This window comes from Corvus cornix, chromosome 5 (genome assembly GCF_000738735.6).
Source record: "Corvus cornix cornix isolate S_Up_H32 chromosome 5, ASM73873v5, whole genome shotgun sequence".
NCBI classification, from domain to species: domain Eukaryota; kingdom Metazoa; phylum Chordata; class Aves; order Passeriformes; family Corvidae; genus Corvus; species Corvus cornix.
The window spans coordinates 15,538,955-15,560,043 of NC_046335.1; the positions used below are offsets into that span (position 1 = coordinate 15,538,955).

At 42.2% G+C, this 21,089-nt stretch overlaps 1 protein-coding gene across 1 annotated transcript in view; it reads left to right on the forward strand.

Annotated features, from left to right (window-relative positions):
• ITPK1 (inositol-tetrakisphosphate 1-kinase) overlaps nucleotides 1–21,089 on the forward strand; it is a 145,345-nt gene that overhangs the window by 107,543 nt on the left and 16,713 nt on the right. Inside the window, exons 5-6 of the mRNA XM_039553427.1 lie at nucleotides 15,572–15,670; nucleotides 17,556–17,596. Of these exons, the coding sequence (XP_039409361.1) occupies nucleotides 15,572–15,670; nucleotides 17,556–17,596 (140 nt within the window). The remainder of the gene's footprint in view (nucleotides 1–15,571; nucleotides 15,671–17,555; nucleotides 17,597–21,089) is intronic.

Sequence of the window (21,089 nt, forward strand, 5' to 3'; positions counted from 1 at the left end):
AGCATGAAGTTGAAACCCAGCAAATGGTCAGGGATATGAGCTTCCAGACACATGAGGAAATCTCATATAAAGCTTCAGCTATGTATGTGTCTGTGTTACATATCTTTGCAAATCCTAATGCTATTCAGGATCACATTCTACATTCTTGGAATAAGCTAAAATGCTTATACTCTATGTGTTGTTCATAGCTTTTATAAACTTTTCCACTGCACTTTTTTACTTCAATATTTTTGCATCTTTGTTACCTTTCTCTATATTTAAATGCTTTAACAAAGATTGTTCAGCTGTTGCATTGCAAGTGGCTGGTGATTCAGAGCAGACCCAGAACTTGGTTCAGATGGAGTACTAACCAGGAACTTGGTTAAGTTCTTGGTTCAGATGGAGTCAGGCACAGAAGATGAGGTTTTCCACCCCTGCCCACAGACTGTCTCTTGATGAGCCCTTCTAGGGTTTTGTCTCTTTCTTTTGCTGCTGTAAAATGGATCAGCGATGAGTGCTGCCTTTGTAAAAAGGGAAAGATCTCCAAACAAGGAGTGCTGTATGAGAGCATGAGGCAACTGCAGGTATGTCCTGAGCGAGCCTACCACCAAAACCCACTGTTTCTTTGGTCAGTTCACTGAGGGTCTGCTTCAGCTTCCCTGGCAGTAAAATGAAACTGCTATTGGATAGTGCAGGAATGAAGGAAGAGTCTTTGATGCATATGGAACTTCATGTATTTCAAGAGGTTTATATAAATAAAATGTACGTCAGTGATAGTAGCATGGGGTTTTAATGAACATTCTTTCATCTGCATTTAGCTACTTGAAAAGTCTAATCTTAGCATATACTCTGTGTTTTACTTTTTTTTTTTAATCTTTGCAAATACAAGCTAATTATTTTCATCTAGTAAGAAGCAGATTAGTAAAGTTTTGACTGAAAGACATGACCACATGTCTCAGAAATCTACTAATTGCCCTTGAAGTATTTAGCTTTCCCAGACCTACAGGTATGTTCCTCATTTTGAAAGTGCTCTGTCTCTCACTGTCTTCTGTTGTCCTGACTTTGTTACAGCATTTTCAGTCTGTCAAAAAGAAAATGAGTACCCAGATTCCCAAAGCCTGGAAAAAGGTCATTAAATAGATCAGACAAAAGGAAATAGCATGTCTACTAAATCAGAGATGTTTTATACAAACCATGATGGGTCATGCTGAGAGCTGTCTAACTTGTTGAGCTTAGCAATGTTTCTCTTCTTGAAAATTAGCCAAGAATTTAGCTCTTTCCATAACTTTCTAATCCACCTACAGAGCAGAGTTCAGATACTACAACTGGTATGGTATGAATCTGGCATTTTTCTGACTGGGTAGTCTGTAAAACTTCTTTGATTACAACATGATTAAGAATAGAGTTTAGCCTGTGATTTTACTTACCCTGTTAGTTACTGTTAAATTCTTTTGTGCAGGACATAAGAACAGACCATCATATTGTAGAGCATAGGATTTTGATATATCTTTGCAGCATTGGCAACCACCAAAAAGTGGGCTGGAAGACAGCAGGTACAAATCAAGTTTTTGCAACTATTTACTTCTCAAAGAAATGCATTTTCTGAAGACACAGGATGTTCCTTCTCCTTTGAGAAAGGATCTGCCGAATACTGGGAATTGACACTGAATACATGGGGAACTTTCCTCTTCACTGATCTCACACATACGCTGAGCCACAAATTATGGTGTGTGTCTGTGTGGCTCAAGGCATCTTCTATCTCTGAGTTCCTGTCATGTGTCCTGTCACTGGCTGTTGTGAAAGGGAAAATCCTTGTTTTACCAACTTACAGGGCTCACAGCTGTTGGATAGCTAAGGGGTGGATTTGATACAGTCTGACCTTCTAGGAGTCGGCATCCCCTGTATTTCTTGGTGTAGGTGCACCACATCTAGGGAACTGGGGACAGTTGACCAGAATTTTGAAGAGGTTCCTACACAGTTGCTTGCACTCACACAGCTCCTATTTTCTAAATGATCCAGTCTGCAGCTCTGCTATACCTCAGTTTTCTTCAATCCATCCATGATATTTGAGGCTTCTTCCTCTTGAGGTATTACTTGGCTTTTTCATATATACTTCACTGAGAAAACTAATAAATGTGGCACATTTCTTTACAACTTTCATTCGTTAGATCGGTTAATGAGGAGAGATGTAAAATGGATCCAGCCACCAGGGGAAAGGAAAAAAACTGTATAAGCTTGAGTTTTGGCAAAGGGGATTTGAGGAAGGGCCTGGTTTTAGAAATGTCACAAAAGGAGTTTATCCATGAGAAAGCTTGTGATGAGATGGCAGTGTGTAGGTGTAAATGGGAAGGTCAGGGATGGTGGCACGGTTGAGATAGAAGAAGAGTTGGGACTCAGTGGTGGACAAATGGCAACAAGCAGTGTGCTAGAAGACTTGTGGGCTGTCCTCTAACTGAAGGATCCCCCAGGGTGAGAGGGCCTAGACAGTGAATGTTTTGCTGTATTCATCAAAGTGGGGAGATAAAGAAGAGAGAAGTGGAGACATGATCATTATATGTAGAAAGCACATAAAATTTTAGAATGCTTTAACTTTTAGGGAGAGCACCTCCCACGTGCCTTAAATCCTGACTAATTGGGGATAGCTGTTATATCAAGTCTTAAACAGATAAACCGGTGGGGAAAAAAAGTACACCTCAGTACAACTGGTCCTCATGTCAGCAGATGGGAACTACTTGCAGAGGCAGGTACAAGTCCTCCAGCCCAGTGCAGTACAAAGAGATAAACTGAAAAAATATTCCCCTCACTGCATGAGGGAAACTCCATACTCAGTAGTTAAGGGAGAGCAGGAGGTGTAATCCAGGGCTCATAAGTTGTTACAAGCATAAGATCCAGGGAGCAGCAGCAAGCCTGTGCTGAGGAGCCCAAGACAAAACCAGAAACACACCTACACCCAGGTGGCCCAGGGCAATATTTGCACTCCATTTTAAACAAGTAAAATTACACTAGAAAGTTTATTTGGGAGCTACTGTTTGCCAAAGTGGAGAATATGATTCAGAATTTGTCCTGGCCAGTGTTGTTACATATAAACTAAGGAAACTTTTTAAAGGGTGTGTAGTGATAGGACAAGGGGGAATGGCTTCGAACTGAAAGAAAGTAAGTTTAGATTAGATATTACAAAGAAATTCTTCACTGTGAGGGTGGTGAAGCACTGGAATGGGTTGCTCAGAAAAGTTATGGAATGCCCCATCTCTGGAAGTGTTCAAGGCCAGGTTGGATGGGGCTTTGAGCAGCCTGGTCTAGTGAAAGGTGTCCCTGTCCATGGCAGGGGGATTGAAACAAGATGATCTTTAAGACCCCTTCCAACCCAAGTCATTCTGTGATTCTTTGAAATCAGCCACAAGTTCTCTGTCTTTCCTGGACTTTCTTGCTGGGTGTTTCTGCATGTGGACATCTCCTCCACCCTTGCTGGTATACTTGACAGGACAGTAGCAAGTCAGGAGTCAGTGTAATAACTGAAGCCAGAAAATGATAGGTATTTCTTTGTGTATTCAGACTATACAGGTCAGCATTGTTTCCTCCAAGACAGGAATGCACATTTCAGAAAAACAGGAAGATTATTTTGCAGCAACAGTTCTTGTGAAGGTAATTGTCTCGCAGCAAAGGGCAGGTCATTGCACCTCACACTATCTGGCTAAAATTTACATGTGTATGCAGTACTAGGAGTTTACAAACAGTGGGTAGAGATAGATATGTCCAGAAGCTACTAGTTCTAAACTGCTGAATGTATAAGGTAAAACCACTGGTCAAATGTGCCTGTGTCCATTGGTTTTGCTGGTACACAGTCAGCTTCCAGAAACAAATTGTCTAGAGCCATGTGAGATGAATTCCCTTTTCTGTCACTATTATTCACTGGCACACAGCTTTTGGGAGCTCTTAGCCAGACTCAGGAGCCTCCTTGTTGCTGCCATGTGTTCTGGCACATCAGTCAAGGACTCCATTCTGGTGTTGTCTTTCCTTCTTCTGCTTTTTCATTGCCATCTCTCTCCTGCCCAGGTGTTATTGAAGGAGACCAAGTGCTGGACTTGCAGCTTTGAAGCACTGAGGTTTTTGTGGAATAAGTGGCTTCTGGCTGCTGCTAGCTGCTTGGCATGCCCAGGGGATGGACAAACCAGGGACATGGCATTGATTGCACCAAAGATGTGGCCAAAGACCTAGTCTTACAGTGCCAGAGAAAATAGAAATAGAAACCACTTTGTCCTGGATTCTGCTGGAAGTCTGGCATCTTAGCAGATGACATCCACTGAAATACCAAGCTTGGGCACATGCCCCTTCCAGAATTCAGCGGCCACTACCTCTTCTCCATGATGCCAGAGAGAATCATGCAACACAGGATTTTCTCCTGGCAGCCTGTCAGCAGGGTGGCAGTAGTGTCAGCTTCCTACACCAACACTGCTTTCAGGGTAGTAGGTAAGGACTGCGAGTCCTTGCCTCCCAATAGTTTCTCACAGGTATTGCAAAGTGTTTTGATGAGTGTTGGGATCTGGTGTGGGAAAGCTCTTCCATGGGATATCTACACAGAGTGCTTTTTCAGTTGTTTATGAAAAGAGATGACAGAATATGCCGAGTTGGAAGGGACCCATAAGGATCATTGAATCCAACTCAATGGCACAGCACAATCCCCAAGAGTCACACTGTGTGCTTGAGAGCATTGTCCAAACACTTGAATTCTCTCAGGCTTGGTGCTGTGACCACTTCCCTGGGGAGCCTGTTCCAGTGCTCAGCCACACTGGGTGAAAACCTTTTTCTAATATCCAGCCTAAACCTGCCCTGACACAGCCTCAGGCCTTTCCCTCAATCCTGTCACTGGTCACCACAGAGAAGAGAGCAGTGCCTGCCCCTCCTCTTCCCCTCACAAGGAAGTTGTAGACTGCAATTATGTCTCCCCTCAGTCTCCTACAGGCTGAACAGACCAAGTGCCCTCAGCCACTCCTCATACGGCTTCCCCTCAAGGCCCTTCACAATCCTCATTGCCCTCCTTTGGACACTCTCTAATAGTTTAATATTTAGAGGGCTGTCTGAAAACTTTTTAGCAAGAGAAACTAATCCAATGTAAACAATACTGTGTGTGCATTCCTTTGCTGTAGTTATACTAACATAATTAGAACAGAAAAATATACACTAACAAAGCTTTCCCATGTAGATAGGTCTTTTTCTTTCTGATGTTTAAAATACTCATAGCTTGTTTGTCTCAAGAGTTATTTTTTCTCATTGATTTGGAGTGGGCCCAATCCACCTCACTTGGGAAAAATCATCAAGTTGTAGCAGTCTGTGTAGCAGGCAGCAGCCTTGGCTGGTGTGCCCTGCTCCAGTTAAAGCATTGCACACAAGTGCAGAGCAGGATCTTACAAGGCTAGAACCAGTGTTTCAGTTACATTTTTCCTAAGTGCTTCAGGATTGTCTATATGATCTTCAATTGAAAATACAAAATGTTTCTGAATAAAAAAAACCCTGTTCATTTGAGTTTGCTCCTTCCATGACACAAAGTGCAAGCTCTGAAGGGTGAGCAGTGTAGCAGGTGAAAGTCCCACATGCATTAGAGAAGTTTGCCAACCTGTGCAAGAACAGTGTTAGGGCAGGGCAGTAGCTTCTTGTTTCCCATGTTACATACAAACTTGGGATCATGATCATTGGCTTATGTTGTTGAGTTGATAGTTAAGTCTCTGCTTAGGTATCTGCAAACAGTTCTTTCCACTGTTGTTATTGAAATGCCACATGCTTGCATTTCACCCATGGCACAGGAAGAAGTGCATTGCAGTTGTATAGTTGTGCTCTGAGTGGCTGTTTTACATAAAGGAACTCAAATGAAATCAGTGATCACCAAATCTCTGGCAAATCTGTCCTCACAGCACAGAGATGGCCTCCCAACACAGGTGACAGGAGGTGCCCAGTCACAGGGCTGGCTGTCAGCCTTGCTCAGCTGTGCAGTGGCAGTGATGTGCCTTTCCTGTTATTCAGCGTTATTCTAAGATCTTGCTGTGTTTTCTAGATCTGTATTTAAACTCTTGCACTAACTTTGTGTTCACATACATGTGAGTTGGTAAAGTAATAAAGGACAGGTATTTATTCGCATTTCCTCTGTCATCCCTGGTATGGTTTGGAACAGGAGCCAAAGGCCATGTTCCTCCTCTCTGGCTCGAGCTGCAGCACAGGTGCTGCAGGAGTCCTGCTAAACTGTGGGGGCTTGATCTAAGCAGTGAATGGTACTGTCAGAGCCCCTTCCAGTGTGTTCCTGGGATACCTCTCTACCTCGGAGGGAGTTTTGTCACTATTTTGTGCTCTTTGTGGGCTGCTGCTTTGCCTCTGACACAGCATGTGTAGATTGGAAGTGGTGTTTGCTGAAAGCCTGGGACATGCGTTGTATAGTATCTCCCAGGATTTATCTTCCAAAAGCTCATTAAACTGATCTTGTTAAGGGCCATCAACCCTCTTAGATTAGAGATATAAAGAGCTTCAGTGGACTCTACTCATCTGGGTACTCTAACATCTTCAAATGGACTCCATCACAGACAAGAAAAAGCTGCCTACATCATGTCTGTCATCATGCCCCCTGCATGAATGCATTTTTTATTTTATTAGACAACGTACTCTGTATAATACAAGGAAAGACTGATTCTTCAACTGAGAGGAACTAATTGGTTTAAGTGAGTAGAGTTATATACAAATAAATTCAGTAAGGAGTTCAGCATTGGGTCTTCACAGCTTACCTTAGATTCCTGGGAATGATGAGCATTTCGTTATATGGAGCAAACTGGTGCTCTCTCTGCCGTCAACTTCTCAGTGAATTGGGTGGTCATGAAGAACCGTGGAGCTATGTGTCTGTTTAATTATGAGGGCCCTGGTGTTCACATCTTTCACTCAATCTCCAACACATAGTGTATAACAGTATATTTGCTCCAAATCTGGTGGTCCCTGGCCATTTTCAAGCTCCATGGGTGTGTACAGGGAAGTGCACAGCACTATCTGTTCCTATCCACCATCTAGGCCAGGGGGATGCAAATTGACATCCCACTGACTCCTGTCCTGGAGCTGTGTACTTTGCAAGTAGAAGCTTAGCTTGGAAATTGTTTTGCACTAGTCTAAGTAATGTCTTAGCTCAGTATTTGGGAGAGGAAGCATAAAAAATCCTGCATTTGGGCCATTATATACCTTCTGTATTTCATGGTAAAGAGTCATATTTGACACTGGCTCTTGGTTCTGAGACTTCTTTATCATCAACACAGGGTTGTCCATGTTGGTAAGAGTACTAAAACTGGGGACTTCTGTCACTTGAAAATGGCAACACTAAGTATAATTCTTGTATTCAACATACATAGGTAAGCACATGAAACAGCAGATCCAAATTACTGTTTAGGGACAGTTGATTTGTTTTTAATCGGGGTTTAGGTATTCACACTGAATCTGACATTTGCATTTTAATGTAGAGCAGACAGACATGCAGAGTATATTTTGCATAGTCCGTCTTCTTGAAAAGCCTTTGGGGTTTCGCAGATACCAATACTTTCAATGCCAGTGTTCTGAGCGGAACATTATTGGGATAAAAATACAGAAAAGGCTCCTTTAAGTTTGTCGAACAATCCCTTTCATTTTTTTCCTTGATGAGGAAAATTGCTTTCATTCTTCCTGTAACGTTGGAAACACTCCTGCCTGTAAAATGAGTCCCCAAGTTTTGGTACAGCTTCAGTGCTCTAAGGAATAAATGTTACTGTTTCAACAAAAGCTATTCTAGCAGGTTTTCTCCACCCATTCTTCATTACTTACAAGACAGTTTTGCGTAACATTCTTATCTACAAAGAGTTGAAGAAGCACCAGAAGGTTTATTTCTTTCTCCTGGACAGCTAGTTCATTTGCCTCCTTTTTCTGTGGTGAGGTGTGCTTGGTTTTTAAAATTTAACTGCAAAGCTTCCTGTCCCTTGCATTTGCAAGGTGGCGGGTAACCACTTTCACCTGCTGAAAAATGAGGCTAACTTGATGCTGAACACCCGTCTCCCAGTCTGTACTCTGTCTCCTGAATGAGGTAATTTTTCACCACTTAAACTGTTACATGGTCGTGAGCTCACTTTATCAGGTTATGTGTTTCACCACAGGTCTATTTTAACTGAAGGCATGTCTGTAGCTGTGCTTCTCTACTATCGGGTGCCTGTGAGGCTCCATCACGAGTGAGCAGAATGCTTGTCTGCAAAACCTGCCTCGTTCAGCCTGAGCACCCAAAGGATGATGTGAATTCCTTTCTCAGGAATCAGAAAGATTCTGCTCACTAAGGAGAGTGGGCATAAGATGAAAGTCTAGATCTAAAAAGTAAAGGAGGAACTAATACGGACCATAGCTTTGTGAAATGGTTGTCTCTGAAGAGTTCATCTGGGAGAAAAAATTCCATCAGGCTGACTTTGCTATGACCTTTGCCTTTATTTCTTCTTTATGGTTTATACTTTCTCTTCAGTCTAAGCTGATTTCATCGTGTTCAAAACCCATAATTAGCACTCCTAAATTGCATGGAAATGACAAGTTATTGTGAATTTTTTTGAATAGGTTCGTATTGATATTTAGTGGTGAGATTTCCTCACTCACTGCCCAAATGCTTCAAAATCACTACTTTTTAAAAAAAAAAGACTGTTGCTCGGCAGATGTTCCATTTAACACAGATATTCGGTGTGCAGTTCCTTGTATGCCAAGCTAGGGTAAGCTTGAAATTGTGCCCTCAAAACTGAGTCTGCTCTGCCCTCTTGTGTCTTTGGAATGTGTTGCCAAATGGTCCTCAGATACAGCTGCTTTATCCTGAGAGCTGGAATTTTCCCTTCACAGACTTAAAGAATAAGATGCAAACGCATGGATATTCATATATGCGCTGATTTTTCAGTGATGAGTATAGATCAACATATGTTTGAACTAAATCTGTTCTGCCAATATTCCTCATGCACATGCATTTCTGAGGGGAAGGGAAAACAACTTGAGAGTATTTTTAATACAGCTCAAAAGTGCTGAAATAAACCTGTTAAAGTTGTGGGGTTTATGAATAAAATTTTTAGGTTTATGAAGCTTCAACTGAAAAATTATCTACTAGAGGGAGTGAAGAAGGGGTTCTTCCAGTTCATAGGGACTGAGCTGCTGTGAAGGTGGTGTTGGCTTAGCTGGACTGACTCCTTGATGTAGCAACTTTTGACCTTAGCAAAAGTTACAGTCCAAAGCTATAAGTGTACAGTCATTAAAGGGATTCAAAGGTCAAAAGACTCTGTCATGTAGTGGTTTACTATACCTTTGAGTAAGATTTAGCTGCATGCTTAAAAAATAAACCTTGCCAGCTTCTCTGTGTGGTTGGGTTTTTTGGTTGAAAATGAACTCCGTAGGCAGGGGTGAGCTGGAAGTTCATATTTCCTCCCCTTATTGTATTAGGAGAAAAAGACATTGCCCTGGCTGTGTATCCTCTCTATTCCCACAGGAGCGGAGTGCCACAAGCTGGTGGAAGCTACAGTGAAGCACAGTTTACTGAAAATATGTTTATTTTTAAGGAGTCTTAAATGTTTTCAATTCATAGTGCAAACTGTTCTATTGAAGAGTGGCTTTTTTCAACAAAGTAGGCAGTTTAGAGTTTGTTACCATCTGCTGTAAATCCTTCTGATAGTTTAAGGCTTAACATTTGCTCCATGAGTGTTGGATGAGGAACGGCCTGAGCCAGTCAGTTTTGATTTTGATATGGATGGTTTTGTGCTTATCTTAAGGGTGTTTACACCAGAGACCAGCACTTTTCAAAGCAGCTTTGTAATTTTTCTGCATAATGCATTGTGTGATGTGGAGGTTGCATACCCAGTCTTTTTAAGAATAATCCTGACAACCGTTCCAGGCACAGAGAGCAACTTGGGCACAGCTGTGCTCCATTTGGAATTGCTAAGCAGAATTAGGGGATCTAGGTGTGCCAGGTAGGTTGCGCACCTGGGGGCCTCCAGGCCTCCTCTTGTGCTCCTTTGACAAACTGCTTCTTCCTTCCACCTGTTTCACAAATTCACTGTACCAACTTCTTTCACCTTTCCCTTGTCCTCAGCACACCCCTTATTTGGTGCTTCTTTTACCTTCTGTGTCTAAATAAAGAAGGTACTGCTAATGATGAGTACTGAGCCTGGGCAAAAGATACGACATTCTTCTGTAAACACCTTCTGGTTTATGTTTTTCCAGTAACACACTCAGGATTTTGGTTGATGGTGCTCAGACTGAAGCTTCAAACAGGTAGTTTGTTCAGCTACTGCAATGACCCCCGTAGCATCAAAAAGTCTTTTTCCTGGAACTCCTTAAACTAGAGCCAAAAAGCCCTGCCTGGCCAAAGGGAGGTGAAGCCTTCTCCCCACTTCATAAACAGAAGCTCAGAGTTAGACTGTGTTTGGTGACTGCATCGTGGTCTTGTGGCAAGAGGTTGGTGGTGCTGAGAATAAATACTCTTTTTTCCGCCTGTCTGCTGCACTTCCTAATCCCTAGGCTAGGTAGTGAAAGATGGTGAACTATGAGGTAGGAAAACATCTTTAAACAATAACTCTGAAGTTTAATAGGCAGTTGTCTTATCACTGTTTGTATTTCTTTTCTAGACACAGTTTTTGAGCTATTCTCACAAGACAAAAATTCTCTTTAAACTCCTTTTCTGAAGGCAAGGAAATACAATTGGTTGATCTGTGAATGCAGAGCATTGGATCTGCAATCTATTATTTGTTTTCTTACCTGTCCAAAATCATAAGGACCAAAGAAATCCAAATAGGTTCTTCTTCTCTTACGGTTTATTTTTTCCCCACAGTTATCCACAGCTGCCCACTCTGTTGGTACTTCTCAAACTTTTACAGTACAAGGACTTCCTACCCTCATCAGAAACCATCCCAGGACTGTCTTGTACAACCCTGTCACAGTGGTTTCCATTTATTACTAAGATTTGGTTCAAATAGGAACAGCCATTACTCTTATTTTTTTCTCTGTCTGTTTTGCCTGGCTGCTGAGTGGGAGTGTGTTGAGTGTTTGGCCTCTTGTGCCTTCTTCTCGAGGTTTGGGTGTCCTGTGACTGTTTGGCAGGCTGTCTGCAGGCCACCAAGGTCCCCTGAGTAGAGAAGCATTACTCAGCATCTCTTACTAAAGGAAGTCCTGAACACAAAGAATTCCACCAATTCTCACTGCCAGAAAATTATTTTCCCCAGCCAGTTTTTAATCTGCATCTTCCTCATCTTCACATCCCATTGCTCCTGTCACTATTGTTGAACTTCATCTGGAATAATCCCCTCCTGGCACTGACACCCTGGTTTGAGTGCTCTTTCACCTCTCTGTTGTTGGTGAGCTGTGTTACTCATCCTGTAAACTGGCCTTCATCAGTCAAGCCCTCATAATAATGTTGTTGCTCCATGGGAATGGAACAATGCTCTGACAAAGCTCAGCCCGCAGCAGGGTGTGCCAGGCTGACTGCCCTGGTGCTGTGATTGCTGCCTGTCACCCGTGACCTCTTAGTGCCAGCTTCCTTGCTGTCCTCAGGAGTCCCACTGCAAACGCTCCCTCTGTGCTTGCAATGAACATGATCCCTCCAGCCATGAGCTCCGTTCAGAGGTGACGGAGGGATAAAGTGTAGGTAGCACTGAAAGAACAGAAATAACAGTAGAAAAAATGAACAGCATAGATGAGAGATGAGGATGGGAGTGAGAAAAAATACAGAAAAGTGAGAAAGAGGAGAGAGAGAGAGAGAGAGAACTCCCTCTGAGGTCGAATAATCTTGAAGAAAAGGGAGAATATTTAAAGGAAAATACAGAAAACAGATACCACAAAGTTTGTGCTAAAAATAAGGACAAAGATGGGAGAGGAACAGAGTAACAGAATTTTGACTTTTAAATTTAATTATAACATGTTGTTTTTAACAACAAAAGTGCTGCAAATACTTCGGGTACCTGTCTGAAGTGAAAGCTGAACACTGTGATCTGAAGAATCTTTCCATGTTGCTGTTAAGTTGGCAGTTCTGGACCTGACACGGTTCACCTGAAGTCCTGGCCATATTTCAAAGGCAGGACCCTCAGACACTACCAGGTGCTTAGAACATAAAGAAATACCATTCTCTAAGTGTGCAGTACAGCAATGTACAGAATCTGAATTGACAGCAGTCTGTAGACTTATGGACAGATTTATCCTGCTGATATCTTCAGTTCAATGCAGGCTGCATGAAGGAAGATAGGGTTAATAATTGTGGTCATCTGCTTATTGTGCAATGCAGTGTATGCACCCAAAGGGAGGGAGGAAGTGCCTGAGTTTTAGTTTCAGATCCAATGTGGAAAGATTAGAAATTGCATATGTAATAATCTCTTGGGATTTAAGGTCACTTGTACATAGCCAAGGATGGAAGATGAGGTGGAGTCTTTTCCAAACTTGATGTTTTAGAAGAAGACTCTTCCACTCAGCAGCATCTCAATGCACAGCAGAGCTGAGTACTGATGGTAGAAAAGCAACAGCATCAGCTCCTTGCACAGGGTCTGGGTTTTATCAGGTCTGTGTCCTGACAGAGTCACTTCTGCTAGCGGTGTATGGCCAGTGCAGCTGCACAGGAGGGGTGACATGGCTGTGGCCTCATGCTGTAGTTGTTCTCAGACTTCTTTCATTAAAGTGCTTTGTCTACACTGGGCTCTCAGCTGCTAATGAGAATATTGCTTGGTTTTAAACTGGAGGGTTAGGCTGCAGCTTCAATACAAAGGGTCAGCAGTGGAGCCAGAATCTTGAAGCCCTTCTCATCTCTAGACTGTTATGTTCACTTGTTTGTGTATATTTACTGTTGTTCTTTTTGGCAATGGTTTCCCGTGGTGTCTTGTCACTGCTGGTTTGCAAAGAAGCAGTGACAGTGCCAAGGGTCTGGCACCTGACCCCAGCTCAGTAAGTTCACACTAAAGCAGCTTACTCAGGAGGAAGGGAGGGGAGGGTTCAGTGTACCACTGGGGGTTTGCACCATGTGAGTTGCATGGTGTAGTTCCAAGCTGATGTAAATCAGTATTGAATTGACTCTCAGCCACTGAGTGAGGTCTATCCTGGACCTCAGTGCAGAGAAGGTGTGCAGAGACTGCTGTCACTCTGATAGTGGGAGCCTGGTGATGAGAGAAAGCTTTAGCATGTGTTTGCCACCCTGGGAAGGAGGAGAGGATGATTGCTGGCAGCTGGAGGACTTTTTTTTTAACCTACAGCTATATTTAGGATTTCAGCATGTGCAATTAAACTCGGAGCAGCAGTTTTCTAGCTGTAGGCTCTATGGAAATCTTGTGTTGAGTGAGGATTTGTTTGTCCTCAGGTTTGGCTGTGAATTAATGATTTGTTTTAGAGGTTTCAGTGGGCTATCTTCTTGGTAGAGAAAATGCCAGTGCTGTGCAAACTCAGCGGGAGCACTTTGAGATGCTAAGAGTCTTCTTTGCTACTTTTTGTTGATCCAGGTGGTCTTTTCTAAGTACAAAGTCAAAGAAATTACTGTTTGCTCCTTCCTTCATCTCCCCATGCAAGTGTCATGTAGTCAGCAGGAACACTGAATCCTCCCTGTCTCCCATTCCTGTTTGTATGAGAGAGAAACAGAGGGAAGTGAGATGGAACCATCTCTGCATCTGCACTATGAAGGCAAAGTTATTTGTGAACCTTAAGCATGTGGGTGGGAGAGCTGCCAAGCCAAAGTTTTTCCCAAGTATCTGTAAACTAAATCTTATTCCCTAAATTCATCCAACTAAGGAACTTTTGCTCTGGCAAAGGCTTGTAAATATTACAGTACCTGTCACTTTTGGATGCTGCTTTCTGTTTTCATAGCAGCAAATTGAAAGCTTTGAAATCTGGGATGTTTTGTTTAGTTTTGTAGAGGTTGACCTCAAAGCATCAATCCTTCTGCTCCTTTTAGAATGTATGAAAATAGCCTTTTCTCAGAAAACTTCTTGTAGTGACAGCACTGCTAATGAACAGAGTTCTTGGATATTCTAAAAGCTTGGAGATGTATTGAGATATGTGTACCAAAATATAGAGAGTTTTGCATCTCTGTTATTTTCAGTGATTCAGTTTTATTTATATATATATATATATATATATATATACACTTACAATGAAGTGAAAAGTATGAATCTAAACAATGTTTATAAAGTGATTTCTGAATGCGTGGCTGTCTCAGAGTTATGGTTAGCTTTGCTGGGGTTTTAGTTCACATGTACTTTTCCATTTCTGCACCATCTGCACAGCATGGTCTCCACCTGTTTGGACTCAGCCATGTTTTGCTTATTTTCAAGAGAAGTTTCTGGTTGATATAAACCTGTGACTTGAGTTTGCCAGATACAGTTGCTCCCACCATTTGTGCTTGTCTCCAGTTGCTTCTTGGAGGAAGGTGTCATGCTGTTTGTCTTGAAATAAGTCTGAAAAGCTAGTCTTGGCAGACGTGTTCTGAATTGTGTTCAGTACTGTGCAGCTAAATCGAGTTATAACTCATTTGTGGCTCCAAAGTTAACCTGGCCACAGCTTAAACTCCATGAAAGTAGTAAGTTTTTAAGACTGTGCTCACTGAGGAGGTAATTTGAATAGGTGTTCATACTTGGGTGATGTCCTTGATTTGACTTTGTCAATATTGTCAACATGCACACAGCTTTTGCCTGAAAACCTGTGGGCCTGCTGACCTGTCTCAGAGCTATGGCTGAAGCCAAGGTTCTCTGTACACTTGAAATCGCAACCCAGCCCTCTTAAGTGACGAGTTATGCTCAAGCCCTATGAGTCCTACAGTGGTTTCTGCCTTTTCTGCTGCATTCCCAAGGGAATCTCAGTTCTCCTACAGTGAACAGGAAGTGAATCCTAGAGAAGTCAACTTACCAAGTCACTAAGAGGGCTGGTTTTTGACTCCAGCCTTCCTGCAACGCTGTGTGAACAAGCACAACATCAGCAGAAACACTCTGGAGCAGACCTGCTCCATTAAATTTTACCATGGTTCCCCTGATTTTTCTCTTTAACCGGAGCTTGCTGAGCAGTCTTGACATGGTGATGTCTCAGCTGTGCTCTGGTTGGTTTTGCCAGACCAAATGAACACTGCTTTCATGGCAGAGCAGTACCAGCGAACAGCAGAAAGTTCTGGCACCTTGTCTGAAGTAAATACACACTGGAATCTGCCATCTGAGGAGCCCTACAGGAGAGATGGCTTTGTGAGACTGCCTGCTCTAGTCATATTTGCAGACCATTCTGTTTTTTGTAAAATGCTTTAGAAAATTATGCCTGAAGGCATAAAGTTAAGAGCTAAGATCCCAATTGCTTTTCAACTCACTGGCTAAGTCTTGTGACTACGTGTTCCTAACCAAGTGATCTTTCTTGCCTCCTGTGAAAATACTGGCTTTATATTTCCATTTAGATTATGTTAAAATTTGGCCTTTCATCTTCTGGAATGTTTCCAGAGCCCCAAATTCAGGCCTGGCTTACAATCCTTCTGGGTGCTTTAATATAAGCTATCAAGAAGCAGTTAGTACGGAGAGAGCTGGTAATGGTGCAGCTGAGGAGCTAATCCCCTCATCTTCATTTGAGCCTTTTTATTTTCTTGCAGATGAGAGGATCTGTTCACCACCCTTTATGGAGCTGACAAGTGCCTGTGGAGAAGATACCTTGCAGCTTATAGAGAAGAATGGACTGGCATTCCCATTCAGTATGTACATGGGCATTTCTTTGGTGCTTCTAGTAGGTTCTAAATACTGCACATTCACCCCCCAAAACATAGCCAACATTGTAGGAGTGTGGGTTTCGCTGCCAAAGGTGTCAAGGGTATTAAAACTTTCCTGAAACAAATGCTCTGAGGCAGTCTGCTTGGAATGTGGAACAAACCCCCTCCCTATCAGCTTTTACTTTGCCTTTTATTGCTGTTCCTTACTTTAAACACCTCGCTACAGTAAACATGCATTCCTGGGAAATGCTAATAGTTCTAACAAAGTTAGCCTCTTGCCCTGAACTTGTGCAAGATGTTTCTCCTGCCAACTGCATTCATTATTTTTCTTGAGAAAATCACTGCCTTGCTGACTGGCCTCTTTTTTCACCCACGTCTCCCTTTTGCTGGTCCAGGGTACAAATAAAATCTTAAAGGGTAACAGAAAGAGGGTTACCAAAGATAGCAAGGGCCCACAGCTCAAACAGCTGCTATGAACTGTTCGTGCTTTGTAGCAAGTTTCATTGTGGGGCTTGTGCTTTAATTCGTTCCTTTATTTGATTCCTTGCAGTATAAAGTGAGCAGGATCATTAGTCGGTGTTTGTTCCCTTGGTGTTTGCCTCATTTGTAAGGTTCAGAGGTAAAGTTGCGTGGAAAAAGCATGTTTTGCCCTCCCTGCCATTGCTCTCCCAAATGAGGCAGGTCTCCTGAAGCTGCACTGTGAAGCAGTACTTCAAATCCCACTGAATGGCTTTGCCCTTCTCCTCACATTGTGTCTCAGTACAGACTGACTAGTCCTCAGTAGTCAGCAGCATATATTCAGGAGGTCTGAATCAACCCCACTAAATGATAATGAAATTACAAAATAGCACTGAAAATTAATATACCTTGGTATTCTGGTAGCGTTTTTTCTTTTTCCTGTCTCTATTTTTATTTTTTTCTTAAAAATCCTCCATCTCTCCAGAGCATATGTCCGTGAGACATCATAAACCACTTTCCAAAACTTCAAGTTACCAACTTATATTGGATTCTAGTGCAGGTTATCTGCCTTTCGTAGCTGCCTGTCCTCTTGCCTGCCAATTTGATTCTTCCAACAAACTGCAAAGAAGTCTTGTCCTATCCACACCCTCACTACTTGCAAGTTTTCATCTCCTCTGCATAACACATAAGTAACATCAGCTCTAGTCATCATGTGGTTCCTAGGGTCTTCAGTTCTTCTCTGGCCTCATAGTAGAAGGAGCATGTTGTTTCTTTCCTCTTACTGGTTTTACTCCTCCTCTTAATCAGGATGGAGGTGAGAACCAGGATATACAGAGCAGATAAGAAATGTGAAGGAGAAAGAAAAACTGCTAGGCTCTCTGCCTTTTTTTGTCCCCCTCTATGGTTGCCTGTGAAAAGTAAGTTACATCTTAGTTTGGTTCAGCCCATTACATTTCCTGCTCTTCCCTGAAAACAGGGAGGTAGGAAAAAAAGTTGGTTTCCACCGTGTCCCAGTTCCTTTGTTTTAAGGACAGTGGTGTTTTGTGGTACCTGTAAAGTAGCTCTAGCCTCAGAAAAAATATTACATAGTTGTGAAAATGCTCTCTGAGTAAACAGGATGGCAGTCCCAGTACTAGTACTAACTTCTTAGCTGATGCTTGGCAACTCTGTCTAGTCCTAATAATGATCTGTGCTTTCACCTTAGTTGCAGGGAGGAATTGAGAGAGTAGAGCTTGAAGCAAGCCGAGTTTTGCAGTGATTGAGGACACTGTTCAAGCAAAGATTGTCACTGGTGTCTGTTACAGTCAATGCCTTGGTCTGGTGGACTCCAGTGTTTGCATGTGTGGGTGGGAACAGGATTATAAAGAGTTTGTTTCAGTGGTGAATTGTTTTTTCTTTTTTATTTACCCAGTTTGTAAAACCAGAGTGGCCCATGGAACCAACTCTCATGAGGTGAGTTAAAAAACTTTGCAGTATTATCCCTCTACTTCTAGTTGTGTCCTGTCCCCCACTCCCCCTGTGATGGTTTGGCTGGTGATTTCCAATCCTGGAGTGGGTAGAATGAGGGCTGTGCCCAAACAACTTTTCTTCCCCACCTGTCCTTCATGTTTAATTGCACAATTATTTTTTCAAAAATCTGAAATGAAGTCAAATATTACTTGAACCTCTTGACATGGAAGTTATTTTTAGCAGTTTCTAGCTTCTATCATATTGTTGCTTCTAGCAGTTTGTAGTCTCCAGTCAGCTTTGTCTGCAAGAAATCTCCTTCAGTCTCTCCTCTGGTAAGAGGTCATTAAAAAAAGTTTCCAACCCAGAAAGTTACTTTTCCAGTATGTATGTGGTACAGATGAGAAGTGGGTTTGTGCTTCAGATGGAGCAGCTGGCTGCTTTCCTTGAGAGGAAGGGAGTAACAAATAGAGATGTTTTCCAGACATGTTCAGTTGTAGTAACACAGTGAGATCTGTGGGGAGAACAGGACTGGTAGAACTTATCTGCCTTCCTGTAAGGCAATTGCAGCTAAAATGGTTGTATATTCCTGGAAGGAGAGCATTACCTATGAGACTAGCTTCCTCTAAACTTAGTGAGTTGAGTCCCGTTTTAATTCTTTTCCATTTGTGCTTCCTGCCTTCCTGCTTACTGCAGATCAGTTTTGAGAATCCAGCCCTTGATGCTGGCTGCATTAACTCCTGGCTTCCTTTGTTAACCACATGGTCATCAGTCCAGGTTTCCCAGCTGCTCTTGAAACGTGCACTATGAGACATTGCTGCCATGTCTCTGAAAGCTGAAGGCCCTGAAGTAAATTGTAAATCTAGATGAGCAGAATGGCTGTGGCTGAAATCTTGACTGACCAGCACTTCCTTTTAAAAATGCAGTGAGATTTTTCAGGCAGGCCTTACCTCGGCTGATTTCACAAGCCAGCAGACAGTCCTGTTAGTTTGCCGGAGCAGCTGTTATAATTTTTAGCTGTCATTTCTGAGAACACTTGGGGACTGGATTGTTAATGAATTTAAGACTCCAATTTTCCTGCTGATTTTTCTGTCAAGAGTTCCTCTGCAACTGCAAACTGAAATGCATGAATCTCTCAGTACTTGTCCAGTTAGGCTTGGACTTTATTTCCCTGGTGAATCTTTCTTTGATCTTCTTTCATACAGTGCAGACACATCTAAGCCTCCTGCCAGAGCAAAAATTAGACTAAAATACAGCCACAGTCTGCACTTTATCACAGGAACTTATGACTAGAGCTTAGGAGGACCCCTGGAAAAAAGCCTGAAGTCTTGCACAGTACTTTACAAAGTAGTAGTAGCTGTCACTTTTGCAGTTTCTGAGTTCTCAGGAGTGATCCAAAATTATATTTATAATCAGAGTGGAACTGTTTCGTAATTGCTTATGGTCAATAATTACAAAGGAAGCATAGGATAAATACCTACTTACAGTACAGTCTTTCTAAAAGATGGAGCATAGGTCTAGAAGCAAGAAATTCTTGTCTGTTTTATTAATGACTCCTTGTCTGGCTTTTGGTAAATCACTTCATTGTTTGTGGATATATTTCCAGTGCAGAGCTGACACTGAAACTAGAGCACTGACCAGAAACCTGCTTTTCTTCATAAGATGGCTGTTAAGAAAGTTCAAGTACTGTCTAACAAGGACGGCTGAAGGTGCAGGCTTGAGTTTAAGTTTGGTGTGTGAGTTTGGGTTTGGTGTGTGTGTTCGCCGTGTGGGGCTGGCAGACTCCACTTTTCTCATATGAGCACATGCTGTTGTTAAGGTGAGGTGTTGTCAGCCTTCCTGTGATGTCCCCAGTTCTACATGGCCTCTGCACTAGCAGAGGCCTCAGCAGCTCAGCACTTGACCCCCAGTTTGCCTGCACCATTTGTTAAACTTGAACAGAGATGATGGCTGAAAGTTGTGCTTCTGACCTGCCATCAGGTCAGAACATAACTAACCTCTGTTAAAGCTGCCATGAGAGACCCAAAGCCTGAAGAAATGTATCCAGAATTCTTTTTTCTGAGCATTTGAGCAGACAGGAAGGAAAAGGCAAAAAATCACTGGTTTTTTGAGATTGAATTCCTTATGGACATTGTCAGTAAAAATTCTTGGTGCAAATGTTTTGTTTTGTTTTGCCTTCAAGAGAGCTCTGCATTTATAATGAGAAATGCTATTTGGAAATTATGATATCAAGTATTGTAGCCACGTTACTGCCAGACACAGCAGGTCTGTGCTAGATGACAAAGAACAAGTGCACCCTGCAAGCAAATTCTTGGAGCTCTATTCATGCATGTTAAAAACCATGAGACATGGCAGTGAACCAGCACAACACAACACCACAGGAGTTATATGGGTTGTGTGCTAGTCCATGGGGCTGCCGGCACAGAGCTGAGAAGAGAGGCTTCACGTAGCTTCCAGCGGTCTATGTCAGTGCTGTGCTGAGAAGATAAGTTCTGGCTTTCCACACTTCTAAAATAGGCTGATAAATACCTGTTCATCTTATGTTTGTTTGTGGGAATCAATTAACTAATAGTGGAAGAGAACACTATAGAAACAGCATAGTTCTTGGCAGTGTGATGTTGTAGACACTATAATGCCAACAGTCCACACAGGAGGAGGAAGAGAGCAATGTTTCTTGCCACCAGTAAGAGACAAATGAGTTATGATGTTGTTGCTGTGAATCATCTTGATGGATGATTCTGTGTGTTAGAGAAATTCCTTGCACAGGTTGTTACCACTCACAAATTCACTCTGTGCTGTGTAATAGAGATGGCAAGAATATCAGCTGCTAGTAGGTATTGAATGTACACATTGACTTGAACTCAGAAAATGTTAATCTGCTGAGTTATTGTACATGTGTGCAGACAGTTATTTGATCTAATGTCATCTACCAGATAAGGAGGAATAAGGACAAAAATGTGCTCAGACTTTTAATTATGAGTATGTAATCACCACATCATTTACCACAGCCATGCTTTTGAAGAAGAAAACCTATTATATATTTGGTATTTTTTACAGAAACAAACTAAGGTGTTAGCAAAAGTTCAGTCAATATTCAGGTAATTAGAGCAGAGCTTGTTCAGGGCTCTGAGGATAGAGACCAAACCTGAATGTATCCTCAGTGCTGTGTAGAGGCACACAGATACATAATTTCATCACTTGTGCAAGAATGGTGCTTGCTGCTGGTTCTGTAGGAGCCATGGCACAACCCATACTTCAACAAAAAACCTGCAAAATGGGGCACTATAATATTAATAATTATATATGCATGTAAGCATGGTAATAGAGAGCTCAATGGAAAGACCAGTGTAACGTGCTGAAGATAAGCTGTCTCATCAAAGTATTTCAGGGCACCTACCAATGTTGCTTCCATGCTGTTAAAGACAGCTGCTGGTCATCATTCATTAAGGCCCAATAAATGCCTTCCTTTTTGGCATATTTATTCCAGTGCCTTCAAGAG